At 36.8% G+C, this 18,557-nt stretch overlaps 1 protein-coding gene across 2 annotated transcripts in view; it reads left to right on the forward strand.

The window, feature by feature from the left end:
* LOC113119196 (CTD (carboxy-terminal domain, RNA polymerase II, polypeptide A) phosphatase, subunit 1) overlaps positions 1-18,557 on the forward strand; it is a 95,451-nt gene that overhangs the window by 48,774 nt on the left and 28,120 nt on the right. Inside the window, exon 12 of one of the 2 annotated variants that reach the window (XM_026288475.1) lies at positions 14,026-14,225. The exons of the other annotated variant lie outside the window; for it this stretch is intronic. Coding sequence (XP_026144260.1) covers positions 14,026-14,225 — 200 coding nt within the window. The remainder of the gene's footprint in view (positions 1-14,025; positions 14,226-18,557) is intronic. 2 annotated transcript variants of the gene reach the window in all.

Here is an 18,557-nt window from a genome sequence, read left to right on the forward strand (position 1 = left end):
TGATGAATAGAGGAAACAACACGTGAATGCTGAGTATAGGAAGAAAACTAGGCCTATTCCAACCAAGAATCTCCCAATGAGACAGGAAACCTTTGTTTAACAAATATTTAAAGCATCCAACTCCCATAGCTGCACACCATTCAGAATGGCTTTTAAATTCAGTTTCACATAGGTAGCAAACAGGATTCTGAAATGCTTTTTCAATTTGAATTTGATTAAATTTAATTGAAATTCAAAGAATGCGTAACTCATTATTTTTAAAAGGGACATTGGATGCAAAATTGACTTTTATATTGTGTTTGCATATGAATGTGTTTCAGCACACAACCACCCTACATGATAAATCCATTCACTTTTTTTTTTTTTTTTACTTCAAAAAACCTAAACCGTCTCATTTATCAAGCTGTTTTGATTTTGTTTTGAGGAATATTAACCAAAGTATTAACCATAGCTTTGTAGTGTTTTGGGCCAGATGGTGACTTTGCATAAAGCCAGCCAATCAAATCAGAACTTGTGATTTTGAAAAGTGCTTGCAAATGTTATATGTATCAGACAAACGTTGAAGTGCCTGAGGTCTGAGACTGAGACCCACTCGTCTTCCAGAGTGACACCAAACGTTTTAACACACCTGGAGGCATCGATTCTGTGATCATCAGCTGACACAGAGAGTGAAATGTGTGATTGATAAGGCTTCATCAGCCCGTCGCCTCAGAAAACACCCACCAATGATGCAGGTATCAATACATTAGAAATGACACCAGCTGTGAAATGCTTTCATACCAACCTTTGCCTTTTCTTCTCTCAGAAAAACACTTCCCAGAACTATGTCCTGTGTAATTTGTTGGTGTTTGAAGACGAAGCTTATTTTTTCCTTATTTTATTTGCTTCAGTCACAGTGGTCCAGCTAGCAGTGATTTGATAATCTAGGTCTGTTTGTGTTCAGTGATTCTGAAATGTGTTTACAGCAAATAGCTTTTCTATCACAGGCCTTTCAAAGATGTCTTGTACACCCACAAGTTTCTCTGTTTTCTTATTTGGCAAGCTGTGTCCAAAACAACTCGTTTTTCTTTAGAGCAGATACTAACTGATACTGATTTAATTTGGTCTTTTGTTCACATAGAATCTACATAGAGCACATCAAATATGGTAAACAGAAACTCAAACACACTTTCTTGTCTCGCAAGAACTTATAAAGTTTGTTCATGTGTGTCAGGGTCTTCCATTTAGCATATTTCATGTGCTGTTTGTTAAGGATACACGATCATGATTTTTCATGGTCGATTCCGATACCGATTTCTGACAAACAAGAAAGAAGGAAAATGTACATAAACAAGATGTTTAATTGGTATTTAATTGGCCAAACTGGCTTTTGGCTATTGAAAACAATAACCGTAACCTTCTGAAATTAACGGCAGTAGCTGCACAGTAAGCTGACTACATTTAATACAAACATAGATGGTACAGACATCAGCATTTAGCTTTTATTTTTGATTTGGGTTGAAACTACATAAAACTGGCCTTAAATGAAATTATCAACTGTGACACTGTATGTGAAATTAAAGGCAACAACTGCATAGTTCTAGAATCCAAACAACACAATCAACACACATTCAATAAGATGTTTCTTAATCAGCATTCAGTATTTGTTTTAGTTTTTAAATTTGGTTAAAAAAAGGTCTTTACCAGTAAAACTTGATAAGTATGCTATATATAAATACATTATTCCAAAATGTTAAAATCAAACAATGTTGGTGTGAATAAAACAAAGATGCAAAGTGTTTCATACATCCAATTAAATAAAAAATCAGGGTAATGATTCACAATTTTTTTTACTTGAGTCAATGAAAAATAAATAACTATTGTCTCAAGTTAAAAAATATAGATGTGAATCATTAGCCTATAATTCTTTTAATTGGATGAATGAAACACTTTGTGCAGGTGATTTTTAAATCAAATTAAGTCGATGTAATTTTAACGTAAAATAAAAATAATCCTCCTATACTCCTATTCAGTTTTGCCACAGTTTAGTCCGTTTCGTTTCTCATCGAAGCATCGAGCTTGCTCGCGCAGCTTCAGTGAGTGCAGGAAAGGGACTCTTATTTGAGTGCCAGTACAACAACGGCTGTTCACTTCCTGCTATCTGTGCCTCAGACGTGTAGCTCTGCACTTCCAGTGCTGAACGGTTGGTTGCCCGTGTCCTGCGCACAGATTTCGAGACACTTCCACACAAATTACATGATAGCGAATGATTACAATGCATTCTGTGCACGCCGGCGTACTTGTGTATGGCCGGTCAACCGGTGCATCCCTACTGTTTGTATGTGCATCAGTAAGAACAGTTGAGCTACGGTTTCAGTTTTTTTAATGAATGAAAGTCTTAAGGGTTTGGATGAGTTACTGACAGTACAATATACATACTTTTATAAGTATAATCTGATCAGGGTCCACTGGTAACAGTGCCATCAGTTTTTTGGGTTTGAGGGGGGTTAAAGTAGCCCCCCAGAGTAGTGCAATGGCCATATCTCATATCAGAACTCAAAATATGTAATTTCCACACCTAAAATGCATATTTTACAGTCATCATTTTGCAGATTGCAAAATAAAAGGCTTCTTACCAGTGGCCATCCTTTACAAAACTTGAAATCTACCACAGCTTTATCAAAGGTAGAATGCAAAATGTTTCAGTAAAAGCATTTCATTCAAATGTAATTTATGAAGTATTTCAACCAGTATAAAATCAGCCCGATTACATGGTAAAAAATACAGATTTTGCAATCCTGCATCCCACACAAGCTGCACCCAGAAAAAAGTGATTTAAATGCTCTGCACATTGATAGTGGCTTAAAAATTATATGCAATATTAAAATGTTTGTTTGAGCAGGCAGTAATGGTCAGAAATTGGGAGCGGGGTTAAGAAAGCAGGCATGCGTAGGGCTTTAATGGAAAAATGCACACATTTTTACATTTTATTATGTATATTTGTAGATTTAAATAAATATTTGTACATTTCTTTAGTTTTATCTAATCTTGTATCCCGTCACTGGATGACAAATTCGACTGACAGTGTCAGGATGTCTTGGATTGCATCGGTCAGACAGTTCTGTGGACCAGAGCACATTGTCACTCAGGTCACTGTGCCTCTGTAATCATCATCAGTGCCCTCGTCTCTACTCAAGCCCAAGCCAAAGCTCTGCTGTTTCTAATTGAAAAGCCTGGTTCCCAGACAGGAATGAAATTATCCTCTTGAGTTGTCATTTTGAGCAACATAAGAGATGATGGGAAATTCTTTCTCTCTGTCTCTCAGCTCTTTAAATTTTCAGCGGCCTGTGCTAAGAAAAAGATGGCAGGATTTGGTCTCAGTTTTCTGGTCTTGAGAAATTAAATCGAGGATCAGATTAGATGTCTTAAAAATAAAAAAATAATCTGTCATGAACTTAACATGTTATTTAACGAAATATTTGTGAGTGCTGCACCTTGCGGCGTAAAATTGCATCACTGTTGCAATTTTGCAGTTTGAGAGCCTTTTGCAAGTTAATACGATGCATTTATGCCAATTAATAACTTGATAATTTAGAACTGTTTACTTTGTGTTTATAATTGTTCCTAAATATTGCTGATTCAAGCGTTTTAAACAATTCGGCGCGTTCGGAGCTTGCGCTCACCCATTCAAAGCACGCGCTTGCGAGCAGCATTTCAGACAGTGTGCATACAGAGAATGAATTAATCTTTTGCTTATCGTAACTTCTGAATATATCAAAATAATTGTCTCTGCAAGTATTCTCGTAAACATAGTCGGTTATGTTTTAAGTGAACATATACAGTGGCCTGCTGCTTAGAGAAATTCACTGTACTGGATAAATCTGTCTCTCTCTCTCTCTCTCTCTGTTTTTTAGACTACGTGAATGGGGGCGTGTTTCAAGATTGGAAATGGAGTAGACCAAACTAAACAGGGAGGGAGGGCAAAACACTCATCCAAACAAATGCTTCATTAAATTGGTATTGCCGGCTTTGGTAGCCACACTCTTATCGCATATGTTGCACTTTGCTGACTCTGCATTCACTTCTATAAAGTGTAGCCACTCTTTAGACCTCTTTGGCATTGTAAAACGGAAACGTTTTGAGAAAAAACAACTACACTTGTGTTGTGTGACTGCGAGTATCTTCCTAAAGCCTCTCCCCGTCAAGTGGTGGTGGACAGTCAATCACGGCGAATTTAGGTCCTTACATGCACGTATGCTACAAGCTCACACAGACACGGCCGCTTGGCTTTTGGTAACGAAATTTGGCACCAAAAGATAAATAATTTTTGGATACTCATAGTATCGAATTTTTTCGTTCGACACCATAAAGGCATCAAAGTTCGGTACCCAGCCCTAGACCGTTAACCCTTTAGATAGGCCCGTGCAAAAAAAAAAAAGGCTTAGTTTCTAACAGCAAATTATAGTGTGTGTGTGTGTGTGTGAAAGAGAGAGACTTTTGTGCACTTACCTTGATGTATCTGAAAAAATCCTCAGCTCTCAGAACTACATGCAGTAAACAATAAAAAAAGAAGTGTGTTTATGCACCTGCTGCCTTTTGATGGTGAAAAGTACGGATGGCCTATGTGTGAAATGCTCGTCTTTTCTTGATGGTAAAGCCAGTTTAAAACCTTAAAATCCTGTAAAAAAAATCTACTTTGCATCAGATTTATGAACATAATGTATTATGAGCCAAAATGCGATACCAACTTCAAATAAGCTGCAGCTCGATGGAGGGGTCAAACTGCATAATCATTTCTAAAACTTCAGTACAAGTCAAGCCCTTTCTCGTGTTGCTTGCTGCTCTTCTCACCATTAAATGACCAGCACGATGGCATGCAAGTGTTTAAATACACGTACTTTGCTTTTGTTTAGTCTATACTTATCACCACCATTAAAAGGCAGCACTTTTGTTAACTCCATGTAGTTCTGAGAGCTGAGGTGTACATTTTGATTTTCTTAAATACATCAAGTTAAGTGCGCAAAGGTCTCTCTCTCACACACTCTCTCTCTCTCTCTCCCTTTCTCACACACACACACACACAAACACTATAATTTGCTGTTATATTCCATATAACTCCATATACAAGTCAGAAACTAAGCCTTTTTTTGCACAGGCCTATCTAAAGGGTTAATGGTCCCACCTAGTGATCAACTGTAAAAATAACACATTTAACCACAAAAAATCAAGAATGCATGATTATATAGTGTCATGGCTTTGCAATCAAAAAATGTCTTTATAATGGAAGTCAATGGGGCAAAAACAGCCACCAACAACAAATGAGGGAGAAAAAATTTAAATCTTAATGCTGCACAAAAACTAAAAATGCATCAAAGCCAATGTTGCTACTAATCTTTGACATGCCCAAGACATTGATAAAAGGTAAAAAAAAAAAATAAATAAATAAAGAAATCCAGCCACAATTACTTTTATATTGAAAATTTAATTTTGTTTGTTTTTTCCCCCAAATCAGTGACATAATTTATGAACTTGGCAATTAAAGAGTTAAAATCTTGGATTTTAAATAAATCATTTGGTAGTTTTGATCAGGACTGAGGTTGTTTAATAGATTTATCCAAAAAAAAAAAATGTATCTGATAAATTTTTACAGCAGTTTAATTGAGTGGATGTTTTCATCCCAAACATAACGAAAGGGTAGTGAATTTGATCAATGCAAAAGGGTTAATTAGAAACATGACCAGAATTGAAAATCTGATGGCTTAAATGTTTACAGAGCTGCTTCAGGTCGTGCTGAAGATCTAAAGATCTTTTGGCTGCTCTCTATGTAGTCCGTTCTGAAGCTCTCCATTTATCCCACAGCATTCACAGAAGACACAGCTTGAGCTTGTTACTTTAAAGAGAATTCTTGGTTGTTGTTTTTTTGGAGATTGTATTGTAAGATGTAGGAGTCCTAAAATATTTCACACAAGAGTGCTGATCCCCTCAGTTCACAATGTAAAACCAGACCTTTGTTCAAACAAAAGAGTCTTTGTAACCCTGGCTGAGAGTCCAGGCTCACTATCTTAGGCTTGTCTCTCCAGCAAATTGCACCAGATAAACAAACTCTGTGCCCGAAGATATATGTAACATCCTTTATTTCTTCATACTTCCAGACTTTACTCAATGAGTCCAGTGTACATTTTGTTGACCTTGTCTCATCGTGAGATTTCTTTCCCACTTCAAACACTGAAGAAATTATGTACAACCTCCTCTGCTCTTTTCTATTGGCAGTATTGCAGTAAATATGCTGTGGTTTGGCTGGATATGCTGAATGCCAAAATAAATGCATGAAGCAGTAAGCCTTATAGTACTTTCAGAATTTAATGTAAACCCAAATTTAGGAATATAACAATTGCATAAATAATTATGACAAAAATATCTACAAATGTATTTTATTTAATATCTGTTTATTTTCTATGATTTTCACTGACTAGTAACTTTTGTTCACGTGTATTTACTGTACTTAATTTTGTGTGGTTGTAAGATTGTCATGTTACATGATTGTTGTTTTTTTGTCTTATATTTATTATCGATGACATGAAAACATCTTTCCTTACCAACCATTTTCAAAACTACCTTAATATCAAATATCAACATAAGAATTACAACTAAAAAATCTAAATAGATAAAATATATTAAAAAAACACAACCAACAGTAACCAACTATTTGCAATTATGCTGATTTACTGTTCTTTGGATTTGACTTGAAGGGGACAGACATTATCTTAGTTTGGTCATGTTGAAATAAATGATGGTTATAAGCCTCATATTACATTTTGTAGATCTCTACATAGCAGGAGCTCCATCATTTTCTCTCTCCTGAGACTTCTTTCAAGCTCTGGGCGTTCATCTCTTACAGTGAGGAACCGCTGTGTGGAGTCATAGGAACCTTCCGAGATATTACAAAATCTGTGCTGTATATTTCACTGAAGCTGTAATGAATAATTCATCTGTGTGGTGATGGGCCGTACAGTAAGGCAGCTCGACTGCAGCCTTGAGGTGACTCTTAACATTTGGGGTTGGGGAACTTTACTTAGCATTACTGAATTCATGCAATTTCTTTTACCTTACAGGTTATGAATAATGTAACGTGCCCAAATGCTTTTTCCTTCCCGGCGGCTCCCAGTCGGCCTTCGTGTTTTCACCCAGACAGCTGCTACATTATGAAAAGTTCCTTTCTAAATTAGTGGGTGTTGACTGTTATTTGGACACAAGGATTTGGCAGGCAAATCTGCATGGCCTCTCACCTGACACTTTCACAGCATTTATTTTAAGACTTTATGCCCTCGTGCGCTGGGCAAAAAAAAAAAAAAAAAAACCTTCTCTAATTTGTTTTCTGCAAGATATGTGTATATGGGAATAAAGGTAGTCATGCGCTAGTCTTCACCTCTAGTTTTGGAAATGTAGAAGTTGTGCTCCCATGCCAGACTCCCTTGGGACTCTCATCCAGACCAAACTCAATTGGACTGGAATAATTTTAATGTTGACTGTATAAAATTGTGCTTACGAGGTGGTCTCGCACCTCTGCCATATTTGACAATCTTTTATGGCACTCTCACAAGCACAGACACAACTGTTGTTGATCCACAAAGAGGGGAGTTCTTTTTTAAGCACATTTGTTTCAAACACCTGTTTCGCTAAACAATTTATGCAATGCAGTATGGAAAAATTAACTTGTTAATTGTTGCAGTTAATATGGACTGTTTAACAAGTTAAAAAATTCACTTCATTTTGTTGGCCAGCGTTATATGCACACTCTAAGCACCCCTCATTCCACCGCTTTCCTCTAGTCCCATCAAACATACCTTTCCAATAACAGCATAAAAGGACAGTCCTCGTGCCCAATAAAGTGGGTTTAGTAATGTTGTCACTAGAAATGTGTCGGTATCCAGTAATGCGATATATCGCGGTAATGAATATGCACAATATTTTTATCGTTGGCACTTCTAAATACCATGAATAATTATATATTACAAATTATTCTGAATTTGGAATGCATTGTAAGAATACTTTTCCAATCAGCTGGTAAAAATGCACAACTCCTCTGTATGCTGCTTGAAAGACAGTGTGTGCTCTGATGTAAACAAGCATGCATGAGAAGCACATGGGGGAACATGAAAGAGACGTGCTGAATGAAAGCACATTCACTCTTTGGCAGCAGATGGCGCTAAACTGCAGAAAATGCAGCCTTTACTCTGGAAACCCCATAAATAAAGCAGCTGCTTTGCTTTCTAAAATGTATTTAAATAGCTATAAAATAAATCTTCATGTATTAAGATTTGTGGATTTGCAGTGGTGTTCATTGCAGCGCCAAATACTTTAATATTTAGACTTTATAGGCTATTTATTTTGCTTTTTGATTCTTTATTGTTCTTTCACACTTTACATTAGGGCTTCATTCGTTAACTTTAGTTAATTCATTAGTTAACATAAACGGCAAATGAAAAATTCTTCTGAACAATTATTAATCTTAGGTATTCCAATATATATCATTGTAAGTGTGAATGCATTAACTAAGGTTAATTGAGATCTTATTGTAAAGTGATACTTATTGGTCATTGTAGTTCTTTTGCACTTTCATCTATTTAAAAGTTTTGACTTTATATATTTTTCTGTATTGCTTTCTTGCATAGTTACTTTTGTTATAAGAAAAGTTATTAAACCTATTATACCGTGATAACACCATATACCATGATAAAAACATTAGCAATTAATCACAACATGAAAATTTGATACTGGCATATCCCTAGTTGTAACTATTCTGATCCACCTGTAAGTGTCGTGCTCCGGCCTGCCTTCACTCCTGAACAAAAGCCTGAGATACCTGCACTCGACCACCTGCGGAAACAGTTTTTCCAGAGTGGGAGTGCACCACTTACACTTAGCCCCAAACCTCCCAAGCACTGAAGGTCTCAGCCCAACAGCTCAACATATTTCATACTTTTACTTTTTACCAGAGTGCTTTGCCATGGTCACATCTGTGCAGAGCCTTTGGGTTGCTTCCCCAAGTCCAGGTGTTTGATGCTCAAGTTTAGTTGCATATTTATAACTACAAGAGTTAATTCTTGGTGAAAGGAAGGGAAAACTAATCCAGCACTGAATGAGTTGAGTTAACAGCTCAATACTCATTTATTAACCTGACGCTTTTCCATGACTGGGTCGTGGTGCAAGCAGGCTATGCAGGGCCGTCTACATGTCCTTTTTCGCCGTTAACTTCATCCAGTTCATCTTGGAGTATCGTAACGTGTTCCTAGGCCAGTTTATAAATGTAGTCTATTCAGTCCAACCTGTCATGTGTCTGCATGGAGCTGTAGTGGTGCTGGTGGCCTTCTAAAGCAGCCGCCTTAAACTTTAAAAAATCACCGGCAGCATGTAATGCATTTGCCCAGCGAGAGTGATGAGACATGTACTTGAATTACTTCAATATATCCTTCTTGACTCCTCACTGAGCTGAGAATGAGAAAGACAAACCCACTGTATGCCTGAGAGCCTTCTGTTCCCTGGATTTCACTATGGTGTCCTTAAAAGATGCAGACATCCACTGTAATTATAAAGTGATTTGTAAATGTAATTTCTGATAGAAAATTTGTCATTTCTTCTGGCAACTTTCATTTTTTTACTTAAAGGGATACTCCACCCCAAAATACATTTTATACATGTACATGTATACAGGGACTTTTTTTTTCTTTTTTGGCATGCATTGTTCATAGAGCTCATTAATTGTAGCGGTGCCTCAGGTGTTTGCAGTGTGTATACAGTATGTGTATGCGGTCAGCAGTGAGAGCGCATAAATATAACGCGAAAGCACATTAAAATAATGCACGAGTGCGAATCCCTCTGTTCGCAGCAGATTTCCTTTGCTCTGACACAAAACCGGTCGTGCTTGCTCAGATACACGCTGCTTTGCGAGGAGAGTGTGCACACTTAAAACGTGTCTCCTCTCACTTAAACTGCATCCTGTTCACTAACAAATTCACTCTATGCTCATTTGTTAGACATGAATTATTTTCGCACGTTTTTATTTCTAGCCTTTTACCGCAGTGAGAACGATCTGATCCGTCAACATTGGCTCAGAAAAAAGGCGCATCACAGACGGTGTGTGAACCTGGAGTGAGGCATATGCGCACGCTCAAATCGTGATTTTAGGACGTTTTCTTTTAATCGCACAGCCCTAGAATGGACTGGAAATGAACAGAAACTAATTGGCGGCCCACCTGCAATACGACCACAGGTTGAAAACCACTGTTATAGTGTGTCTTATTGTGTAGAATTTTAAATGATTAATAATTTTTCACTGGAAATTCACTGTTGGCTTTAATGTGAGTATATATTTTTAGTCAGATTTTCTATACCAAGAACATCAGGGCAACTGCTGTTCCTTCACTTTGAGACATTTTGTCAAATACCAAACTCAAAGCGGGGAAGACATGTAATATAAGTGCTGCTTTTAACTTGACAGATCTGTGTGCGATTGCACTCTTATCAAAAATCCAGTGTCTGAAAGTAAATTGTGAAGTATTAAGCATTCTCCTTTGGCGAGCAATGAGTCCCAATCACACTTTCCCAATATCTCTCTGCCTGTCAGTAAATTAGGAGCTTGCTGAGTCTGCTTTTATTAACTTGGGAATGACGCTGCCAGCTTTTGGCAGCACTATCACTCTGACAATGAAAACGTGCTCAGTGTGTTCCGTGGCTTGCCGGAGTTTGCAAAGCAATGAGCGAAAGTGGAAGTATGTGCATTGTCAGATTATTTGTTCATATTTGTATAATGAGTTTTTATCAAAGGCTATGACCTTATAAAGCCATGCATCTTTGTGTAACTATACAGTGATGAAACTTTTTAATAAAACACTCCCAAATATGTTGGTGCCTCTCCTAAGTAATGCGCTGGTAATGGTGGGCTGTCAGCCCTGGAGCCAGTGTTTGCTTTCAAGGGTTCATTTGGGTTGGCTGTGCCCCATTGATAAATCCACATCTTCCATGTAATGTGTGCTTCTTTAATGACCAATTCAAGTTGTATGATTGAGTCCATATGTGTTTGCACAGCTTCACATTGGACCTCAGTAAGTGCCTTACCGCTATTTAGAGGGAACCACAGTGCATTTCTACCACATTTCATGCCGTTGTGCAGCTGGTAAAGCTGATGATTGTGCATCTGTGTGACCGTGCTTTTGGGGAATGGTCTCTCTTTGCCCCATCTGTTTGCCTTTATCAATGTCCTTGCTTATCTAATTATGTGTGTGCATTACAGAAGCACTAGTTCACTTTAGATGTGCTGATATTATAATATAATTATTGTCCCATTTGGTCACTGGATTTTGGTTTGCTTGAATGCTATTGTTTATAGTGGATGGGAACTGTGATTGACTTGTTTGCTAGCAAGAAGTAGGACTGTCACGGTATCAGCTTTTTACCACGTAATGTGTGGCAGTAGTAACTACACACTGCATCGTTGCAATCATTTGAATTTTGAAAGGTGTAGGCAATTTATTTATTTTTTGTTTATGTGTAGCAACCTGCATTTAGGGGAGAAACACCGCCACCTACTGTGTTGGAGCATATCATATTATCACATGTGTAGCATTAACATGATATCAGCATTTAATTTTTTTAAAAATCACCATTGATTGCATTTTTGTTCCAATATATTGAAACTCCCATAGCAGGGAGCCATTCAAACACAATAGGATCAGCCTCTGAGTGAGATTTAAATTCTATTTTCTTTGACTGCTACTGTAGTATATTAAATAATATCAGTTTAGTTGAAGATTGCTTCCAATGATTATATTGATATAATCAAATTCCATCCTACATTTTTTTAGCATTGAATAGATTGCGTCACATAAATATAAATGGGTGGCACTTATTATTTCATGTTGACTTAAAACAGATTTATACTTATTTATACCAGGCATTGAACAAACAGTTCTCTAGTTTGACCTAAATATTAACTATATCTGTAATCAGCATTTATTAGTGAGGTACTAGTGAACAGTGCAATAATGTTGCTGTTGACCTTTCATCTGAGGCTAAAGGTGGAGCTAATGGCTCCTTCAGCGTTAGAACTTACTTTAAAGTATGACTTTAATTCACTTCTTAGATTCGCTATGGTGCTGTTCATAATTGCATCCCATTGGTGCCTGGGGATTGTTCCAACTGCTGAGATGCTTTTAGATAGCACTCCTCACCAGCAGTTTACTTTTTAATTAAATGTTTCCCCCTCATTACGCTTATCTGTCAGATTAAACTAGAAAAAGTTTTGTGGGGCTATTTTTTAAGCACCCTCCCTTGAGCTCATTTATAACCTGTGTTACATGGCTTTGGCATATTTTCTGCAGGCTGATTCAGAGGCTCCATTCACTGTAATAATAAGCAGAAGGGGAAAATGGTGTGTGTGATTGCTATTCCCAAGAGGAGGAGAGCGCGATTACACTGGGCCAGTAGAGAGAGATCAGCCGTATGTGAAGTTGCTGTTAATTTTTGCCAGTGCCTGTCTTAACGGTTCTTGCAAAGAATAATTAGGGTGATCTGAGCCCCCGGTCTGACTTTATAAAAGGACTAACATGTATCAGTGAAAGCCCAGACCGAGACAAAACACTTGAGTGCTAACATTCATACACGTTAAAGGGGTCAGATCGTGACAAATTGAATTTTTGGGAAGTGTTCAGTGCACTATGAACACATCTTAACTCATAGCTGAAAACCCCAGTTCAAAAAGACTTTTCTTTTTTTCTTCTTTTTTTTTAAGTTGTTGAAATAACTTGTACCAAACTTCTGCAACTTTCTAATTTTAGTAAGATATATGCATTATCTCATGATATCACACATTTGCATTTAAAACATGTTTTTGAGTTTTCACAAACTCTTAGGGTAGATGTTTGAGACTAACTCTCCTAGACTTTTCCAAAATGGTCATGCCTTGGCTTGTTAACTTTTTTTGTTTAATGAAATAAGACTATTATTTAGTTTTATTTAGATATTATTATTTAGATCTTCATCTCTCAATTTGAATTACATTTGTATGGGAAAATAAGCAGTGGAGTAAAATTCTACAAAGTTAAAATAAATATAAAATTTTAAAATCTGTCTTGTATCTGAATAAGATTTCTGCAAAAAAATAAATACAATTGGAATTCTTGATTTTATGCAAAAAATATTTTAATATTTATTAAAATTATAGTATGACAATATCAACTATTATTTGCCAAAGCTTTGCATTTAAAAAGATTTTAATTTTTTTTGTGCAGTAATTAATGCGGTCATAGACTCCCCTTCATTTCACACTCTCTCTGAGTAAAGGGGTGTAAATCTTTAGCATTTTGTATATTTTATAGTTTACATCCTTTATTTTTGTGAGTGTTTGCTCAGCATTCTGACTTGTGTATTTTATTCTATAAATATTTAAGAAAATGCAGTTTTTCCAAATTAATTTCCTGTGGCCAATCAAATTAGTCTTTTTTTATGACTCCTTGAGCTCACTTAGTTTTTTATTTATTTATTATTATTAATATTATTAATTCCATGTGTAAAAAGAAAATTAAAAAACGACTCTGGAAACAATTTTTATTAAATAAACGACATCAGTCAAAAATGACCAAACAAGGGTTAAATGTGGGAAACCACAAATTAAACTTAATGTAACTCGCGGTAACAAACGGTCCTAATTATGAAAAAGTGTCTTTTTTTCTGTACTTCATATTTCAGCATGAGTTGTTACTCTTAAAATGTTATAAGGCTTTACAAAGAGGCTTATATTAAAGAATGTTACATTTTACATGCAAAGAGGCTTTTTAACATAGAAGGCCTTAAAGTCTTGGCAGCAATAAAAACAGCCTATTTATTTCAGAGTTGAAGTGAGTGTGGAAAACTACTAAATTATGACTTTTTGGCAGTCATTGGAACTCGGAAGGGAGGGGGCATAAAAATAATAATAAATATATAACAATTTGAGATGTACAAACAAAACTTGACAGATCGTTTAATTGTACGTTGAACTCTTTTGGGCAGGTGGATGACATCCTTGGGGAAGAGAGTGACAATGAAAGCGAGGGGAAAGGGAAAGAGGAGAGGATGGAGGTAGTGGAGGAGGACGAGGAAGAACAGCCCCACATGAGCAAGCAGAAGGCCCCAGCATCAGATCACGTTCGGCCACTGCCACAACAAACATCGACCAGAGAAGAAGTCTGTGTAGCGGGGAATGCGCCAAGGTATTAAACCCCCAGTGCCAGTAAAGGAATTCATTAATTTTATTGAATTATCGAAACTTGAGAATTTCATTATGGCATTCGTGTAACCTATAATGCTCATGAAGTGCTTTAGAGCTCAGTGATTGAGCTTTAAACCTCTTGCCTCAGTGGCATAAGTGTTGATTAGTGACACGCTGCTTTGCCCGATTTACAGCAGGTCCTTTTACCCCCAAAACAGCCACTGTCTTTGACAGTTTCCATGGCAATGTCTGGAATTATAGATCTAGCAGAAGGTGAGGTCACGTCCTCTTACATCTTCCTGTCCAAGCACAAATGCCCCACCCGCTGTCCAGACTTCTGTCTGACACTGGCGTTGTTGGCAGGATGTTGTCAGATCAGCGTGTGTGAGAAGCTGCTTTCTGGTCTGGCCCGCTCTTGTCTGGATCAGCTAAATGATCATGAAGGCACACTAGTCTTTTACCAAATAGCGCATACTCTGCCAATTTTCCACCAGAAAATTAGTCCAAGCCCACTTTATCTAGTGTCTATGCTTCCCAGCAGTCATTAGCGGTGACTCAGACCCCACAGCGCTGTATCCACTGCCTGTGCCAACTGAATGAATGCATTATCTTAATTGTTAGGAGTTCAGAGCGGTGAACTGTGAGATGAGTGGAAGAGAAATGGAAGTTATTTGAGTGTCTCAAATTGTCTATGTGGCTCTAGAAGGACCTGCATCTAGTGATTACAGCTTCTCAGAAAAACCTGGTTTTCTCACCTTCTCTTCATGTTCATCCTTTTTATAATTTCTACACTTTTTTTTGTCATTTTCTCAAGTTGGTGAAATCAGAGGATGGTAAAGGATTTGGCACTTATTTCATTCTTGATAACAAACCCATGTTTTACTTTGAAGTTGTAATTTTCTCAACATCGGAAGTCAGATTGTGCAGATTAAAATAACCTCTTTTGAGGAAGAACTTTTGGAAGGATTTTTTTGGCAAGTTTGAGGCATCATTTTCGCAACAAAGTTACTTTGTGGTGAATTTGTAGGTTATGCTTTAAAGGCAAATACTTTGAAGTTTGGTGTTGTCAGCATAACAATGGAAATTTATGACAAATTTATGAAAAATGTGATCTAAAGTTAAAGGATGAATTATAAACAGAAAAGGGCCTAAAACTGAGCCATGAGGCATCCCAGTATTAATCGAACATGGATTGTGATATATTGTGACATCCCTAAATCGTTTTCTTTATTTTATTTTTTTATTAATCACATGGAGTGAACATGTAACAGCTTTACAGAATGAACAGACAGCCCGACAGCTGCCATTATAAACCTTTCCCCCTTCTATCCTTTATCTCTAGCTGTTTTTTGCGTCATGTCATTGACCTTTATTTAAAATGATGACCAATGCACATAAAGATTCAATTTAAATCATTTAAATCTGTTTATCAGTACATCCTGATGTGCACATGTGGTAATATGTCTGTTCATTTGGATGGAAATTAAACGCTAAACGATAGCAACTCTTTTCACTATTAGCAAAGCTCTTCTATGCATATATTGTGTGAAGGGGTGACAGCATTTGTGTGCAACATCCTCCCACTCAAAATAATTTAGTCCCGTCTTTGCCATAATTACATCAGCTCTTCAGCAGTACCTCATACATATAATTCCCGCTTCTTTAACCACTTTAAGCAAAGAGTTTCAGCTCAGAGAGAGAGCACTTACTTTTCCCTCATTGGCCATTAGTTTCATTTGGGAGCAAACAAAAAAAGTTTGTCAGACCACAGTGTACTAAGTTCACATTGTCCACTGTTCATTTTTTGCAGTAATAATTATACCTTGAGTAGCTTCCTCCTCCCATTCAGAGTTTGGCCATATGAATTCAGTTGCAGTCCAACTTTGCATTCTTATATAGATTTAAAGGGACAGTTCACTAAAAAACAGTTGTCACCATTTATTCACCCTTATGTCATTTCAAACCAGAATGACTTTTAGTTGTTTTCTGTGGAACACAAATTGAGATGTTTAGAGAGTGTTCACACTACATATATTCCATAATGAAATAAAAATTCTGTTATCTATACCAAGTGTACTCAAGTTGTTCCAAACTTATATCTGGTTCTTAATACTGTGAAACAAAAAACAAGATATTTTGAAGAATCTTAGTTACCAAGCAGTTGATGGTCCCTATTGAATTGTACAGGGGAAAAATACTATGAAAGTCAATGGGAACTGGCAACTGATTGTTTAACAAATTTCTTAAAAATATCTGATTTTATGTTCATTAGATTAAAGAAATTCATACATATATGTAACCGCATGTGTGAGTAAATAAAGACAGAATTTTCATTTTTGGGTGAACTATCCCTTAGAAGTAAACAGCTTCATATTTCAGTCATGCTTGTGTTGTGTATGTCTTTGGTTCTTGTGTGTCTTTTGTGCGTTGTTGATCTTCACAGAGTTTTTGCAGCACTGTGTCATGAATAATCATGTTTTTCGGTGGCAGGATTCCAACCTGTCTTTGTCTCAGCAATAGTTCCAGCAGTAATCGTCTAGCGTCAAACTGATGAAGCGATAACATCTGTCCGTCTGGTAGACCGCAGTAATGAACTGGGCTTTGCCATGTTCAGCTAATTCTGAAGTTACTGCCAAACCAGTATAAGGTCATCCAAGGGTCACAAGCAAGCCTCCTGCAGTCTCGACTCGAGCAACTGTGTTACTGGCAGAGAAAATGCTCTGAGATTATGGAAGAGCCACCGGCAGTGGCAAACTTTGAATAATAGAGATGGGCAAAACCGCTTATCTCAAACACTGAGCCCACCTGACACAGATTCCTCTGCCCGCCGGCCAAAGGTTAGCTTCCGTAAATAGCACCTTTTCCTGTGAAGGCAAGCGGCACTTTTGAAGATAATCAAATCCTGTTATGAATTATTTATTCTCAGAATATAACCATAATTTGTGTTTCCGAGCTGTGAGGATTTTTTTCTTTCTGGTTTTCAGTTGTTTGGATGAATATTTGAATATTTTTTTTCTCTTTTCTATCACTTTAAATGCATCTAATAAAAATTAATTTAATTTCTAATTCTTTTTACTATAGACTAAATCTGAGTATTGGAGTATGTTTTGGGGGTCAGAAATTGTTAGTAAATCCAACACCATATAATTTATATATCAAAGCATTAGAGTTCGGTTTTCTTATTCGGCTAATCACAACACACTGGATATCTGGCCAATCAGAGCACACCATGCTTTACAGAATGATGAGCAGCAGTGGAAAATGTGTTTTTTTGAACCTTAAACCACGTAAACAAATTGCATTACACCAAATAATGTTATTTATAGCACCATCATATGACCCCTTTAACCAGTGTGGTACATATGCACTATATCTTCAAAATAAATAAGTCCAGGCACTTCTTTTGCAAACAGCTGATTGCTATGAAAGGAAATTAAGTCTAGATGTTAAGTCTAGAAAGTCATTTTCATTCTAGATGGCATTTTATTGGACAAAAAATGTGTGCAAAAAAGCTGAATCATTGATTTTTGTAATTGATGAGCCAATACGATTCCTGCTTTCTCAGAAAACAGAAACAGTAAATAAAAAAAAGAGCTCAAAGTGTTACGCAGCCTCATGATTTTCTGATATTTTCTTAGTCGTCATCTTTTAATCCAGAACTCTGATCTCTGTTAGAGAGACACAGCGTGCACAGATAATCCAATAGAGAGATGGAGAAAGTCCATTGGTTGAAGATTAACACTTCGTGTGCCTCTGTAATCTCCTTCACATCTCCTCATCCTCCTCTGCATCTCCAGAGCTCCTGTAATCGCAGTCATTCTCCACTCAATGTCCTGTTCGGTTGAGATGATTTGATTACGTCATTGGCAGATGCACTGTAGAGAGTCAGGAAGGTTTGGCTGTTGATTTGGAGGGCTCACTGCTGATCAGTGTGTGGGCACTAAAGTCATTGCTTATATTATTGTCATTACCATATCACCAGACGAAGACATGAATGACATAACTGGACCATAAACAGTCCACAGCAGCTGCTGTTACGCAGTTTCTACAAAAATACAGGAATACAGTAAATTGCATTGTTAAATATATTGCAATAGAAAAAGTATAGAAAGTATAAATATGTAGAGAATATTTTACAATATTACTGTTTTTACTGTTTTTCAATTAAATCCATGCAACCTTGGGGGAAAGCATTGGAAATTTTACTGACCTCCAACATTTGAGTGGTTTCAGTATACTGTATCAAAGTAAGCACTGGATTTATCTTTCTAGTTGAGTATGAGTGTTTTATTCAGTTCTTACCCATCAAACCATTTGCCCGGTTTCACATTTT

This window comes from Carassius auratus, chromosome 19 (assembly GCF_003368295.1).
Source record: "Carassius auratus strain Wakin chromosome 19, ASM336829v1, whole genome shotgun sequence".
NCBI classification, from domain to species: domain Eukaryota; kingdom Metazoa; phylum Chordata; class Actinopteri; order Cypriniformes; family Cyprinidae; genus Carassius; species Carassius auratus.